The 15,213-nt window shown below is 42.3% G+C and overlaps 1 protein-coding gene and 1 pseudogene across 1 annotated transcript; both read left to right on the top strand.

Annotated features, from left to right (window-relative positions):
- The first annotated feature begins 2,326 nt into the window (after nucleotides 1-2,326).
- LOC138611824 (acyl-coenzyme A thioesterase 1-like) lies at nucleotides 2,327-7,050 on the top strand. Its single transcript, XM_069685073.1, has 4 exons — nucleotides 2,327-2,401; nucleotides 2,963-3,421; nucleotides 3,995-4,197; nucleotides 4,339-7,050. Exons 2-4 carry the CDS (start codon nucleotides 2,968-2,970, stop codon nucleotides 4,945-4,947), a joined length of 1,266 nt encoding a protein of 421 aa, XP_069541174.1. The 5' UTR covers nucleotides 2,327-2,401; nucleotides 2,963-2,967; the 3' UTR covers nucleotides 4,948-7,050.
- A 5,370-nt stretch (nucleotides 7,051-12,420) lies between these two features.
- On the top strand, nucleotides 12,421-14,983 carry LOC138612150 (acyl-coenzyme A thioesterase 3-like; annotated as a pseudogene).
- The last annotated feature ends 230 nt before the right edge of the window (nucleotides 14,984-15,213 follow it).

Here is a 15,213-nt window from a genome sequence, read left to right as displayed (position 1 = left end):
TGTTCTTTTGGTTCTATTTGGTTAAAAAACTTGAGTTTAAGTGGGAAAATTATCTCAAGAAATTGAGAAATTGTTTTTTTAAATAGTTATTAATGTGTATATTAAATAAAACATTCATTTTTATAAATTAAGTTTTAGCATTGATTTTTATTATATTGTTTACGCATTACCACATTAAGTTTATGTATTTATTATTATAATTTTTTTTTACATCTTTAGAAGTCTAAATAAAGACACATTCCTGACCTCTTCCAGAACACAAGAACATTTACTCTGCTGGGTCTAATCAGGAGACAGTGAAGCTAATAGTACAATTATAAACCTGCAAAATATAAATTTTCTTTTTGAATTGAATCTTGCGTGAAAACAGGTGCAGATCTGAGCGCAGAATTGGCCTTACGACAGGACACACGTGTGATTTATGAAACATTCGTATCTGACCAATCCCAGCGTACGATTGATCGGGTCTTGATAAATGCGGCGGCTGAATTCGATCGTCATTAACATGTTACGCCCTTAAATATTCCTGGTTCGGAGGCCTCGCCCACTGAGGTCAAACATGGAGAGAAGAAACACTGGCAAGAAAAGAAACTTTTCCGAGATGGAAATCGGCATCCTCACATCTGAGGTGGAGCAAAACAAAGATGTGCTTTTTGGCAGTCTGAAAACTGGAATAGAAGGAGCTCATAAAACGCTGTGTGGAAGAGGGTGACGGAGGCAGTCAACAGCGTTGCCGTACAGGAACGGACTCCGGCTGGGGTTTGATTAAAATTCTCAATAACTTACAAATAATTAGGCTTACACATGTTACATTGGTATACATTTTTACTGTATGTTTAAATGTTTCAGAGCCAGGCACCAACAGTATGTCGGCCAGGTCTCCTCCCCAGAGCGGTCCCACTGAGCCAGACCCACCGAGTCAGGCTGCCGAGAGCGAGCGCGTGCCCTCTGCCCCCCGTGCTGCGCTGCCTCAGTTGTCGGCACATTTGAGGCAATAAATAACACATTAAAAGAAATTAACGAAACCCTAAAAAAGCCTTAATAAAATATTTAACTGACTTAATGTTGCCCATTGTCTGTGTTTAGTATGCCTTTAGCCAATTTCACCTAGGATACTTCATCACATTACTGATTAAATACTGCAGCGCGTTTGCAAATGTTTAAGGTATACTTTACATTTTAAAAGCGATTAATGAGGTCCTGTCTCCTCCGTATAGCCCCCAGTGGAGGCTGTGCTGGCCACGGTTCCCTGGGGATTGGCTCCTCTGGCTGCGCCGGCACATCAGAAGGCACTCCATTTACCAATGCAATGTTGTGCAAAACTGAACAGGCCAAAATAATGTCACACACTTTCGCTGGGGTATACAGCAGCGTTCCCCCGCTGGTCCAAGACGGAGCCACCTGCCCTTGAGCAACCCGAAGCAGCGCTCCACTGTGACCCGTATGCGTGTGTTCGCACTGTTGAACCTGCGCTCAAAAACTATTGCACAATTTTACCATAGGCTATTTTGAGTTCATTTGCAAACACAGATTTCTGCTTGTATTTATTATTTAAAATTTTGATGTGCAATAATTAGTCATGTTTAGGCTATTTAGGCTATTTAGCCTATCATATTTTTTTTATTTTACAAAAAAGTGGTATCAGTAAAAACGTGGGCTTTAAAAAAAAAAAAAATCATTTTGTTTTATTCGTTTTAAGAATCTGTTTTGATCTGTTCTGAATATGTGGCTGCTTATGCTTAGATGACAGCTGAGGTTTGTTTAATAATTACTTTCAGACTCAGCCAGATTTTGCTGTGCTGCACCGCAAATCCACAGACTCAGATTTGCGTACACGAGCTCAGACCTTACGTGAGATCTGATCGTAGCTTCCGCTCACGTCCAAATTGATAAATGCCGAAGCTTGCGTGGAAATGGTCGTATGCGCACGGTTTTCTGCCGTACGTTCGTTTGATAAATGAGGGCCCTTGTGAGGAAAGCATAGTGTTACGACCCAGCTCGAGAGGGGAAAGGGAAGCAACATTGTAAGGTTGAGAAATTGCTGTTGATCGATCGTGGGAGCTTTTGCACGTTTGTGACCTTAGGTAAAGCTCTGTGTTTAACCTCTATTAGGGGAGACAATTTTTACTCTTTTATATATGTTGGAGCTATTAACATTGTTTGTATAATTTTATTATTTTACATTTAGTCATTTATTTCTTGTTATTTCATTTAGGAAGTTATAAGTTTGAGACCATTTTTAAAAAAAAATATATATTTGAGTATTTATTTAGGCTTTTATTTTGAATTGGTAGTTTGCACCGGGTGACGTGTATATGAGCAGGATGGGCGGTCACCGGGAAGTTGAATGTTTGTTACCAGGAAACACCAGGAAACGCAAGAACACGAAAGATTCTTAATTGTGAGTAAAAGTTGTTCAATAAATATAAAGAAAACATTTTTTTGCCTGGACCTTGAATTTTGTTTTTTGATCCTACGTACGATCCACTCTCCCCGTGCCACAGTGGCTGGTTTGATTTTGAGTTTTGTTTATTGACAAGGCCAAATCGCCACTACAATATATCTGGTCTCGATCACAAGCTGCGCCCCGAATGACGAAGTGGCCACACTCTTTAAGGGTGAGACAGTCTGAGCTCATCAATAGCTGAGTTTACATGCACACTTTTTTGTGATTCTGATTGAAATTATTCCGATTGAAGATTTCGGGTCAACTGTTTACATGGAGTGTGATCCATTACGACCTGGCGTTTACATGCGCCAATGCATTTAATTGGAAACACAAAGATAAGTTTGGAAGCATAACTGTTTAACAACCAACCTTTTTATTGAGCTCAAATGAACCATGTATTTAAATTAGGCCACACGTTGTTTTCTTCATGACACAAATGATGTCACTCAGACTGATCTTGACGAGTTTAACTTGTGACAAAGTCCAAATTCATAAAGGAGTTTTACTTTTCAGAAGAGATGTCCTCCCAGGTGAGACTGAGGCTGCTGCCGAGCACCAGATGTTTGTATGACGATCCCCTTCAGGTGACGGTGGCCGGGCTGAGGTCGAGACAGGTGGTCACCATGAGAGCCAGATCCACCGACGAGAAGGGGGTGGTGTTCAGCTCCTCGGCCACCTACAGGGCTGATGACAACGGGGAGGTCCACCTGGACAGAGACCCCTCTCTCAGTGGGAGCTACACTGGGGTTGAGCCCATGGGCCTGCTGTGGTCGCTGAAGGCAGACACCTTACACAAAAGGTTTCAAAAAAGAGATGCACGAAAGCCTCATGTGGTGAAGTTCTCTGTGCACGAGGAGGAGGGGGAGAGGATGCTGGCAGAGGCAGACAATGAGAGACTTCTGCTTGGAGACGGGGTCAGCAGGATCCCCATCAAAGAGGGCAACATTCGAGGAGTCCTGTTTATGCCACCAGGTTGGTCTACACCCCGTCATGCATTAAAGTTAAAAGAAAGTGATTGATTCTTTTTATCTTTATTATTATCTACAAATCCCCCGAAGGAAACAAAACAACTGATTAAGAACTCCCTGTGTGGCCACATCCTGATAAAACTTACCCTTAACCTGTGCCACAGACCAATCAACCGAACTACTGAGTGGTGCTTGGGTGTGTTCAAACACAGGCAGGAACTCTACACAATATAATTTACTTAATGAGCTTAAGCGATGTACATTGATTTAGCTGTGTTAAAAAATATGCATGCTGTGTATGCTATATTTCAGATCTTTCTTTTCAAAGTCGTCGCTGCAGACCACTTAACCAAACTACTAACCAGTTGTTCAGTTGCTCCAACCGGCCGAAAAGTGGTCTGCAGCGTCGTCAGGTAAACTTTAAGCATCACCTCAGCTCGTTTGGAGACTTGGGCAACACTAAGTTTTACCCTTTCTTTACCCTCTTTTCCTGTAGGCTGGTTCTGCTAAAAAAATTCCAAAAATTGATTTAATAAAAAAGTGTCTTATTTTGTTTTTCATGTGTCTTCTGGTCCAGGAGAAGGCCCATTCGCTGCTGTTTTGGATCTGTACACTTTTGGTGGAGTTTTGTCAGAGAAGAGAGCCTCTCTGCTGGCCAACAAAGGATTTGTGGTTCTGACCATACCGCTGTACGGCCATAAAGACACGCTGAAGAATGTAAGAGAGGTCCATCTGGATTTTTTCGAAGAATCAATAGAGTTTTTAAAAAAACAAGCTAAGGTAAGTTGATTGAACTGTACACTCAATTAGCTATTTGGGGGTTTATCTATCTGCCACAATTTCATAATCCATGCCGCCCATGCTAAACTACACAACCAGTGTTGTTCTAAAAAAGCAGCTACAGTCTTTTGTTTTCGACAGGTGGGCGCTAAAGGAGTTGGTGTAATTTCACTTTCAAAAAGTGGAGATCTTGCACTTTCAGTGGCCTCTTACCTGGCAGGTGTGGAGGCCACAGTGTGGATCAACGGCTGCTCTGCCAATACAGCGTTTCCCCTCTACTATAAGAAGAGCCTAATCCTGCCTGCCTTAACGCACGATGTCACAAAGAAGATTCTCACTGAGTCAGGAGCTTTCATTGGAAAGTATGTCCCTAATGATCCGCTGGCAGATGAGAACAAGGACACCCTGGTCCCCATTGAAAAAGCGGAAGGACGTTTCCTCTTTGTGGCCTCAGAGGACGACCTCAACTGGGACAGCAAGGCTTACATGGACATGATGGTGGAGAGACTGAAGCATCATGGGAAGGACAATTTCCAGTGTGTATGTTACCCTGGAGCGGGTCATTACCTGGAGCCGCCTTATGGTCCCTACTGCCCCTCCAGTTTTCATGCAGTTGTAGGTAAACCAGCCCTTTGGGGGGGTGAGCCCAGGTCCCACGCAGCAGCTGAGGTCCACCTGTGGAAGAAGATCCAGGAGTTCTTCAGAGATAATCTGAGCTGTGATGCTGCACAGACTAAAGCAAAGTTATAGATACCAATGTTATGATGATACAGAGAGCAGAAGAGCAAAGTCATGTTTTGTTACGGAAACTCTGACAGAAGATGAAATCTTATATATTTGTTTGTATTCTGCAGCTCATTTAGCTCAGCTTTATCTCCACTTCTCATGGTCACTAATTCATTTAGATCTCTGCAACATTAACACTCTGAAACCTGCAGGCTTTATAGGTACACGAAGAACTTCTCAGTCCTTCTAGATGTGATGCTGCTACATTTAATTGTATCCTAACAACTGCTACACCTTGTGTCTCATGCCCTGCACCCGCTTTTTGCAGCAGAGATATTTTACACAGGGGGGCGCCAAAATCAACACAAACCAAAAGTTCCTCACAGCAGCTTTAAGCTTTATATTGATTGTTATCTTGGTCAGGTGTTTTTAAAGTTCATTGTTGCACATTTTGATAAAATATTCCTTAATATTGATTGCTGTGTAGCGTGGTATCAGGATAGGCCTGATCCAGGCCTGACCTGGTCCTGTGACCCCAGCAGGAAGAGAGCTAAGCCATTAGCTCTGTTCTGGGGACCAATAAGTTAAAGATTGTGTCCACAGGGGAAACTTTATAACTCTTCGTCCGCAGGACCAACATTCCGCAGACACCAGATGAAGGACGGCACCTGATAAACCGTGGGATTACGGTCGGTTAATGTTTGTCTTAGTTGATAAGCTGTGGGGAAATAAGGAACCACATGCTTTGATCCAGGGACGGTGGATCAACAGGAACAACTCGCACTCCAGAGCCCTGGGGAGAAGAGAGTTTTGGAGCATCCATTGATCCAGGGACGGTGGATCAACAGGAACAACTCGCACTCCAGAGCCCTGGGGAGAAGAAAGAGTTTTGGAGCATCCATTGATCCAGGGACGGTGGATCAACAGGAACAACTCGCACTCCAGAGCCCTGGGGAGAAGAAAGAGTTTTGGAGCATCCAGTTGTCCCCCCCCCCCCAACACCCCTCTCTCTGCCAGACCTGCAGACAGGCAGGGGAAGGGGGGGTGAGACTGAGACAAAGGGATGTTGATTCAGTCAGGACATCTATTAATGAATTTAGCAAAGTTGTGTGTCTGTGAATACATATATGCCCTACAAGTATATATATATATATATATATATATATATATATAGATCCAGGTGTCACATTCACACGGAAATGCATAAAGACTGTGGAAGGTTGCTATGTGTTGATCTGGACGTTCATCATTAACTTGTACTTTTATCCTCAGGAATCTGCCATGTAACCTCATTCTGTGTATTTTCATCCTGTGGTGTTTGGAGTCTATGTGCAGCTGAGAATCCAGAGGTATTACATGTGGGGAGGTTAGATGGATAAGGATAACTACTTTGGGGTAATTGCCCGGACGCCCCCCCCCCCCCCGGGGAGGGGAGACCCTTTAAATGAGAGGTGACAACCTCTCTCGTTCTCTTGTTTCTTCCCTCCTTGTGCCACACCCTGCGTTCCGCCTCCCCCTTCCTCCGAAACTTCTTCCCTTTCCCCTTTTTAAGTTTTGCCCGCGAGTAGGCCCAGAACCTGCGTGCACTCTGCCGTGCTGAAGACCTCGCGTGTCCATATTGCTCCAGCATTAGATCTGACTGCTCAAAATACAGACTCTAGCTCTCCCGGTGCTCAAGCCCCGGTGCTCGGACAGAATTTCAGTCCCGAACCCAGAAGACGCATTCAGCCTCCATCCGGCTCAGGCCGCAACGCAGGACTGACCGGCACGTCATCATCTAGAGAGACCGAACCGGCCGTGCGGTGCCGCTCCGAGGGAACCCGGGTACAAGCCCTGGCATCAGAAGCTCCGAACCACTCCGACCTGACGCTCTCCACACGCCTCATCTGCAACGCGGTTGACCCTCCTCACCCTCCGAGTAGGTCTAACTTTGGTTTTACTGTATATTGGGGTTGATGCTTTAGTCACAGATTTGTTAGGAAGGTTAGCATAAGGTTTTGGGCGATATACCTCCTAATATCTCAGCTGCTACACTTCACTCCTTTGAACAGGTTTCAATCCATCTTTCATCATATTCATCCTGTTATAATCATTTCACGTTCATCACCATATTTAGTTATCGCATGTTTGTTTAGTAGTATTAGTCAATAAATTCTTCATTTATAAAGTACTGATTCAAGTGTCTTTGTGTGTGTGAAGTACTAAGCCTCTGTACACCGCGAAACGAACTCAATTCTAAACTGTAGCAACCTTCAGATTATGAGACTGAATTAAACAATTAGGTAACTAATTATATGTTTTCCCTGTTTTCTCAAAATTGGGTGGTGCCCCGTTAAATACCTATGATAGGTTAAGTCTTTTAATTAACTTTAAAGTTAACTTCTCGTCAATATAGAGTGCAGGCATTCTATGACGAGTTTAATTAATTATTAAATAATTAATCGACCGATTTACGCTACAGCTGGCTTCTTGATCATATGGTGGTCATGTTAATCTGTATTCTAACTATAATGTTAACCGTTCACCGCTTGAGTATAGGTATTGACAAGCTGCCTTTACTATATACTAGAGATAGACCGATATGTTTTTTTCAGGGCCGATACCGATTATGAGTAGTCAAGGAGGCCGATAACCGATATTTGGAGCCGATATTCATTTGCAGAAAAAGTGAAAATATTGGCGTCAAAATTTTGAATAATACAAACTCCAACACTTAACTTTGTTTAAATGCCTTTAAGCATATGTGTATTAAACAAACAAACAAAAAGCGCAGGGAGTTCCCAGGGTCAGCAGCATCTCTTATAAAGTTAACTGAAAATTTAAATAAATAAATAACTTCCTGAAGTTTTATTAAGTAAATAAAACAAAGTTAAATAAAATTAGCAAAGAAATGAACTTTTTCTCCTCTCCGCCGTGTGTGTGAGCACTCTGCATGCACAGCTTTCACTGCTGATTGGCTGTTACCCGATCCGAGCCCGGCCAATAATCGGTCTATCCCTACTATATACAACATAAATGATTTCTAATTTAATGAAAGCATTTTTCCCTGCTACAGTATTCAGTGTTTTGTGTTTTATTTGCTTAACTTCAGATAGCAGTAGCAGCAGCACAGATGAAAATGTTGCTAGATACAAGAGACATGCTTTCGCTCATCTGGAAGGTTGGTTACTGACAATTGTGTTCTTTCCAATTTGAGGTACGATGAAGCATTTTGGTCACACAAAGAGTAATTTTGAAGACACAAAGGTCATCTTGGGCTCAAATTGAAGCTTATGAAATTGGGCAGTTTTTTTAGACATACATGTGAAACAGTCATTTTTAACTAAATGTGCTAAAAAATCATTTTTGATGAGACTTTGTCAAATGGACAGTCATTTTTTTGTTGTCTTTTTTAAGATGTTTCGGGTAATATTTTAAAATACAATGGCAACAAGCCCCTGAATCTTATTTGTTACTTTTCCAGAAGTTTCAGGATGCTTCCTGCCAAATGTAATACTCATAAGACTATTTATGCAATTATAGTACCTTCATATGTGCACTGACATCATGTAGCCAAAAGCATCTTTCTAAAAAGGGTTTTTTTCGTTCGGGGGCACCATAGGTTATCCTACTTGCTTTAAAAGGGAGAGTGCGTTGAGCAGTTTTTAGCTGGTTGCAATCTGCATCCTCACCCCTAGATGCTGCTAAACCACCGTCGAGGTCTGTGAATTGTAAAAGTTCCTTGTGATTAGATGTATATTTTTAAACGCATGTCACTGATTTTTATGTTAAAGACTTTGATAAAGATCACCGCTCTAAATTCCTCAAACAAAATAATAATCCAACATCTTGATCCATCTTTACATCACAGCTCATGCATGTGTAGCAGTTGTGTCTGTTTCCACTTTGCTTGCCTTACAGCTTTCCAGAGTTATTCTTATATTGCTTAGTCTTATCCTACCTTAATAGTTTGATTCACTTTTGTCGAACCTGTTATTTGATTTGTTTGCCTGATCTGAACGTCTTTTGCTTTGGCCTGGTTTGGACCCCAACCTGTCTAAACAGAATACATATGGCCCTGTATCTCCCCTGCCTGTCTGTGAATCATGCTTTTGGATTCAAGACTTTATTCTGAAGTTAACTCAGAATAACTTTTCAATTATTTCAGTTCACTTATTAGTCTAAACCAAATGACTGTAATATAAAGATGGACAATGTGCCTCCATGTACTCTCATTGTATGAAATTGAAGCCAAAATACCCCCCCCGTGATGGGCTCTGCCATCTTGCGCTGGTGACGTCATTTGGAGCCAGAGCTGCGCAGTAGAATTTGGTTGGTGGAGCCTTCGTGGCCACTTACGCTAACCAAAACACACACTTACAAAAAAAAAACCTGGCAAAGATCCCACACATCGCCGTATTTAACTGTAGAACAGCTTCTTTGTGTTGGTCCGAAGCAGACGTATACAGATATGGGAGCTTTAATTACTGTAGTGATTGTTTAGTTACATTTCCTCCTCCTCTACTCTGCTAATCCGGAACAGATCGGCTGCAGGAGCCATATTTGTCAACAGAGCTGTCAATCATTAGGTTACACCCCCTTTTTAAAGCATCAAATAGATAATTCAAAGTAAACTTGACATGTATTTTGACCCATGTCCCATCTGTTAACATGGAGGAGGTGGGCTTTATGATCTATACTGCAGCCAGTCAGCAGGGGGCGATAGAGCGGGTTTGGCTTCACTTTCAGGGAGCTATCATGTTGTCCATGTTTTTATATGGTCTATGGTTTCTCCTATTGTAAATCGTTTGAGCTGTCGCAGCACTTTCGCACTTGTCAGCCTCCTTACACAAGTAGGCTTACATAAGACATGGGCAAAATTACAAGCGAATAACAAAAGCAGAGCAGTGTTTTAGTGTGGAGACGCCAAATGATGGAGTATTGCTCCTCATAAACATACTTATACAATGAAAAAGTCTTTCTAAATGTTATTTCTATCACGGCCATAAGCACAATCTTTTTAAAGATGTACAAGGTAGAGCTGGAGAGTTAAGTCAAGCAAGTGAGGACATACTTGATTCGACAAAAATAAGCACCAACTTTGTAGAGCACTGCTTGTTTCAAACGTCACGGTCATATTCTCTCCTTAGCTTTTTCTCTGTTTCATTAAGTTTTAAAGTAATAATCTGTAAGATTTTCATGTAAATAAATGTCTCTTAAGTCACTATGTATCGCCGAATGAGGTAACACAATAGTGACTGAGCCTATGGCCCACTGATGAAAGACTTTGCATTTGCAGTATTACAGACTGGGTTGCTATGGCGACATTCACGGGAAAAAATCACAAGCGGCGCCCAGTTAGTGACATGTTTTCCATCAGCCAGCAGTGGTTGGTCTGCCAGAGGGGGTAGGCGGAGCTAAGCGGCTGCTTTTCCGCTCTCTGCAAGTGTTGCGAGTAAACAGTAATCTACTATGGCTGAACAAACAAAGAAAAGATGGATGACAACAGATACAACTTCAACAAGAAGTGAAAATCCAAAGAAAAAGAAACAAATTCGACGCTCAGATGAAGGCAAACAAACCTAGTGTCACACACAGCTTCAAAAGTTATGCATGAGAAAAGTAGTTTTCCAAGTAAGTTCTAAGTAGTTTGTTAGAGACTTTCAAAAGGGCCCTCTCTGTGCTGTGTGAACTCCAAAACTGCTAGAACTTTTGTTGTTGTGCTTAAGAACAATTACTTAGATGCCATTTTTCATTACCTTAGCTGTAAAAGATATTCATAATTGCTTGGTTGAAACAGTTTGATAAGTTGCAAGAGGTGTGAGAGCTTTTGTGTCATGAGTCATTCTAGTTTAATTATGTTGTTTTGTATTTTGGTGTTTAAATATTATTTCCTGTTTTCCTTTGTCGCTTTGTCTCTTCTTGTCTTGAGTTCTTGTTGTTTAGTTTTGTATTTAGTATGAAGTGTTCCTGTGTTGGTTTAGTTTGGTTTAGTTGTGCATTTCTTGTAGAGAATTTCCTGTTTTACTCTGTAGTCCTGCGTTTGGTTTCTAGTGTTTCCTGTTTTATTTTGTAGTTCTCGCCCCTTGTATGTCATGTCTTGTTTTACTTCCTTCCTTTGTTCTGTTTCCCGCCTTTCGGATTGTGTGCCCTGCCCTCATTGTGTTCACCTGTGTTAATTAGGCTCACCTGTCCCTGATTAGCCTGTGTGTATTTAGCCTCTGTGTTCCTACCCTTCTGTGCCAGTTCATTGTCGTCCTTCCTGTGGAGTTGAATCTATGGCTGTGTCCGAAACTGCATACTAACATACTGCCTACTACATACTCACACAATATGTACTGCATACTGCCTACTAACCTGACTATTAGGATGCCGTTGGCATCATACTCAGAGCCGTCTTCTCCGTATCACGTGACTTAATCGTTCACGTATGTCCGGTCTGATCTCCGGTCCATCTCTGCCAAAGTAGAAGCTGAATAGCTGCAATGCATTTTGGGGCGGTTGAGTACAACCAGTGAGCTCCCGTCTCATACTCAAACATCCGAGCCGATCTAGTATACATCCGGGCATTTCTCGCATACACAAAATTGCATACTATGAGATGGGAACGCATGACATACTCAATTTGAGGTCACGGTTAGTATGATTAGTATGATAGTATGTGGTTTCGGACATGCCCTATGTCTTTGACATTCCTTCTGTGATTTTGTTCCTCGTGTCTACTTTGGATTATCTTCGTGCCTCCCCTGATTTCCTCGTGGCTCCTTGTGTTCCCTTGGATTACCTGTTTCCTGGTTTTGTTTGTAAGTTTTTTGCTCTGCCTTTTGATTTTCCTTTTTTTGTCTTTTGTTGGAGTTTAGATTTTGTTTGTGCATTTTTGCCTTTTATTGATTAAACCTTATATCTAAGTCTGCTTCTGGGAACATTTACTCTGCTGGGTCTAATCAGGAGACAGTGAAGCTAATAGTACAATTATAAACCTGCAATATATATTAATTTTCTTTTTGAATTGAAACATTTCTATTCTTGTAGGTTTTAAACTTCTTGTGAGGAAAGCATAGTGTTACGACCCAGCTCGAGAGGGGAAAGGGAAGCAACATTGTAAGGTTGAGAAATTACAGTTGATCGATCCTGGGAGATTTTGCATGTTTGTGACCTTAGGTAAAGCTCTGTGTTTAACCTCTATTGTGGAGAGGAAAACTAGTTTTTCTTGGTAAAAAAAAGAAATGTATTTATTAACAAATAAGATTGTTTAACAACAACACATAAACACTTATGTATCTTAAAGTACAACAAAAACTATAGACATAAAACCTAACTAACTAAACTAACTAACCAAACAATAAAACAGTGAAACAGCAGCCCTGTACCTAGTGTGTCTAACAAATGAATTCTAACATGACTGTGTGTAATTAACTAATCTAATCCCTGGCCCAATGATGTCACTCAGACTGATCTTGACGAGTTTAACTTGTGACAAAGTCCAAATTCATAAAGGACTTTTACTTTTCAGAAGAGATGTCCTCCCAGGTGAGACTGAGGCTGCTGCCGAGCACCAGATGTTTGTTTGACGATCCCGTTCAGGTGAAGGTGGCCGGGCTGAGGTCGAGACAGGTGGTCACCATGAGAGCCAGATCCACCGACGAGAAGGGGGTGGTGTTCAGCTCCTCGGCCACCTACAGGGCTGATGACAACGGGGAGATCCACCTGGACAGAGACCCCTCTCTCAGTGGGAGCTACACTGGGGTTGAGCCCATGGGCCTGCTGTGGTCGCTGAAGGCAGACACCTTACACAAAAGGTTTCAAAAGTCAAATTCACTAAATCCACATGTGGTGAAGTTCTCTGTACACGAGGAGGAGGGGATGCTGGCAGAGGCAGACAATGAGAGACTTCTGCTTGGAGACGGGGTCAGCAGGATCCCCATCAAAGAGCGCAACATTCAAGGAGTCCTGTTTACTCCCCCAGGTTTTATATTTTTATATCTATATATGTCCTTACTTTATTTATCTCTGTTAAAAGAGTCTTTCAACGTTTATGCTTAAGAGTTTTTATTGCAGGGCCTTACGGGACAGTCATTGCATTTCACTGCCCATCTGTGTGAGCATGTGATAAATCTTGAACTTGCCTGTCATTAAACAAAGTACACTTGGGGGGGGGAGTCAGTAAAGGATAGCACTTTTTTTGCGCCCGCTAAACCTGTGCAAATGACACAAAAAGACTCCTCCTCTTTCTCCAAGCATGCTGCAGAGCAAACAGCGTCACTGTGCTCCGGTGCCATTTGCACGTATTTAAATGAGTCATCATGCAGACATTCGGGGCAAATTTGTCCCCTTTCTATGCAAATGAGCCTCATGGCAAAAAGCCCCTAATTCACAAACACCAGCGCTAACAGCACTGCGCAGATAGAGTGATAATATTACCGTCTGGAGAGAGTAGGTGACTAGTGGGCCCCCTGGTGGTTGGGGGCCCTTTGCATTCACTTATAATCCCTATAGGGAGAAACCGCCCTGCTGAGACGGGGCAGATAGCGGGTGCAAATGATGCGGGCCACAATTCATTCTTAGTGAATTCCCCCCTCAGTCCTTTATCTCCCCTGCCTGTCTATGAGTCGTGCTTCTGGATTCAAACCTTTATTCTGACCTGTTAAGATATTAACTCATACGTAATGTTTCTGCCGTCTGTTCATGAACTTACTGTGCAGCAACTACGTGTATTGTTATGAGACTTGCACATACACAGAACCTCGTCTTCCTGACTCACAGTGCTTATAACCTAAATCCAACAGGTGGCGTAGTTTTACCACGAACACATACTATTCCTGTGAACATCACATCATGAGTCTTGTTTTCCAGGGGAAGGCCCGTTCCCCGCTGTGTTGGATCTGAGCACATTCGGGTCTGAGAAAAGAGCCAGTCTGCTGGCCAACAAAGGCTTTGTGGTGCTGGCAGTAACTGTGTATGTCGACAAGCCCGCCATCATGAAAGAGATCCATCTGGACTGTTATGAAGAAGCAGTTGAGTTCTTAAAACAACACCCTAAAGTGAGTTCTCTGACATGCCCTCGTACCCTTTATTTTTTCTAAAACATATAATATTACACAATCTATGCAGTGGTTGAGGAAGTATCCAGATAATTTAAGAAGAGTGATGATGATGATGATGATGATGCATTGATGTAAGAGCATGATTTGACTTGCATTTGTCGACATGTACACTGCAGCATTCAGGTATCAAACCGCCAACCTTCCAATTGGGAGACAACCGACTCTTCTCCTGAGCTACAGCCCGATAACAAAAACAAAATTACATAAGCAAAACACTTTTAGCAAGAACCAATATGTAATTTTGTTTTATAAAATTTAAAAATGTTTTCCAAATTGTAAATTTGTCTCAAGCTTTTGTCAAAGTGTTTTAGACTTTGTAATTTTGTACTGTACTTGTTTACCGAATGATCTCTGCTAATTTACGTATTTCTCTTCTCAGGTGGGCAGTAAAGGAGTTGGTATATTATCACGTTCAAAGGCAGGAGATATTGCGCTTTCAATCGCTGCTTTTGTACGTGGTGTGCATCAATGGCTGCAACGCCAATGTGGCCAATCCTCTCTACTATAAGAAGAGCCAGATCCTCTCTGCATTAACGATCAGCTCCAGCAAGATAATTCACACTGAGTCAGGGGCTTGCATTGGAAAGTATGCTCTTAAAGATCCTCTGGCAGATGAGAACAAGGACACCCTGGTCCCCATTGAAAAAGCGAAAGGACGTTTCCTCTTTGTGGCCTCAGAGGACGACCTCAACTGGGACAGCAAGGCTTACATGGACATGATGGTGGAGAGACTGAAGCATCATGGGAAGGACAATTTCCAGAGTGTATGTTACCCTGGAGCGGGTCATTACCTGGAGCCGCCTTATGGTCCCTACTGCCCCTCCAGTTTTCATGCAGTTGTCGGTAAACCAGCCCTTTGGGGGGGGGGTGAGCCCAGGTCCCACGCAGCAGCTGAGGTCCACCTGTGGAAGAAGATCCAGGAGTTCTTCAGAGATAATCTGAGCTGTGATGCTGCACAGACTAAAGCAAAGTTATAGACACAAACACAAACCACACTAGAGGAATGCCACATTCACAACAAGTCCAACCCATTTCTAACACAGAGATGTGTTGTTTCTCTTTTGAAGACGCTTAACCTGCACAAATGAGACAACAGAAACTGACTGAAAAGAGATGCACCCCAGACTGGTGGAGGTGAAACAGCATCTCTGTTGGATTTAAAGTCACTTTTTCTTATTTAAGCATTTCAGATTATTTACTATCTAAA

Source organism: Semicossyphus pulcher, unplaced genomic scaffold (genome assembly GCF_022749685.1).
Source record: "Semicossyphus pulcher isolate SPU_LCO1_2020_fin unplaced genomic scaffold, fSemPul1.0.p SCAF_7, whole genome shotgun sequence".
Classification (NCBI taxonomy): Eukaryota; Metazoa; Chordata; class Actinopteri; order Labriformes; family Labridae; genus Semicossyphus; species Semicossyphus pulcher.
The sequence above is the reverse complement of the archived record's forward strand: the minus strand, read 5'-3'. Positions and strand labels throughout refer to the sequence as shown.

Coding starts and splice junctions, on each gene's coding strand:
- LOC138611824 (XM_069685073.1), top strand. CDS start 2,968: ATGTCCTCCCAGGTGAGACTGAGGCTGCTGCCGAGCACCAGATGTTTG. Junction 3,422..3,994: donor AGTCCTGTTTATGCCACCAG/GTTGGTCTACAC, acceptor CTTCTGGTCCAG/GAGAAGGCCCATTCGCTGCT. Junction 4,198..4,338: donor TTTTAAAAAAACAAGCTAAG/GTAAGTTGATTG, acceptor TGTTTTCGACAG/GTGGGCGCTAAAGGAGTTGG.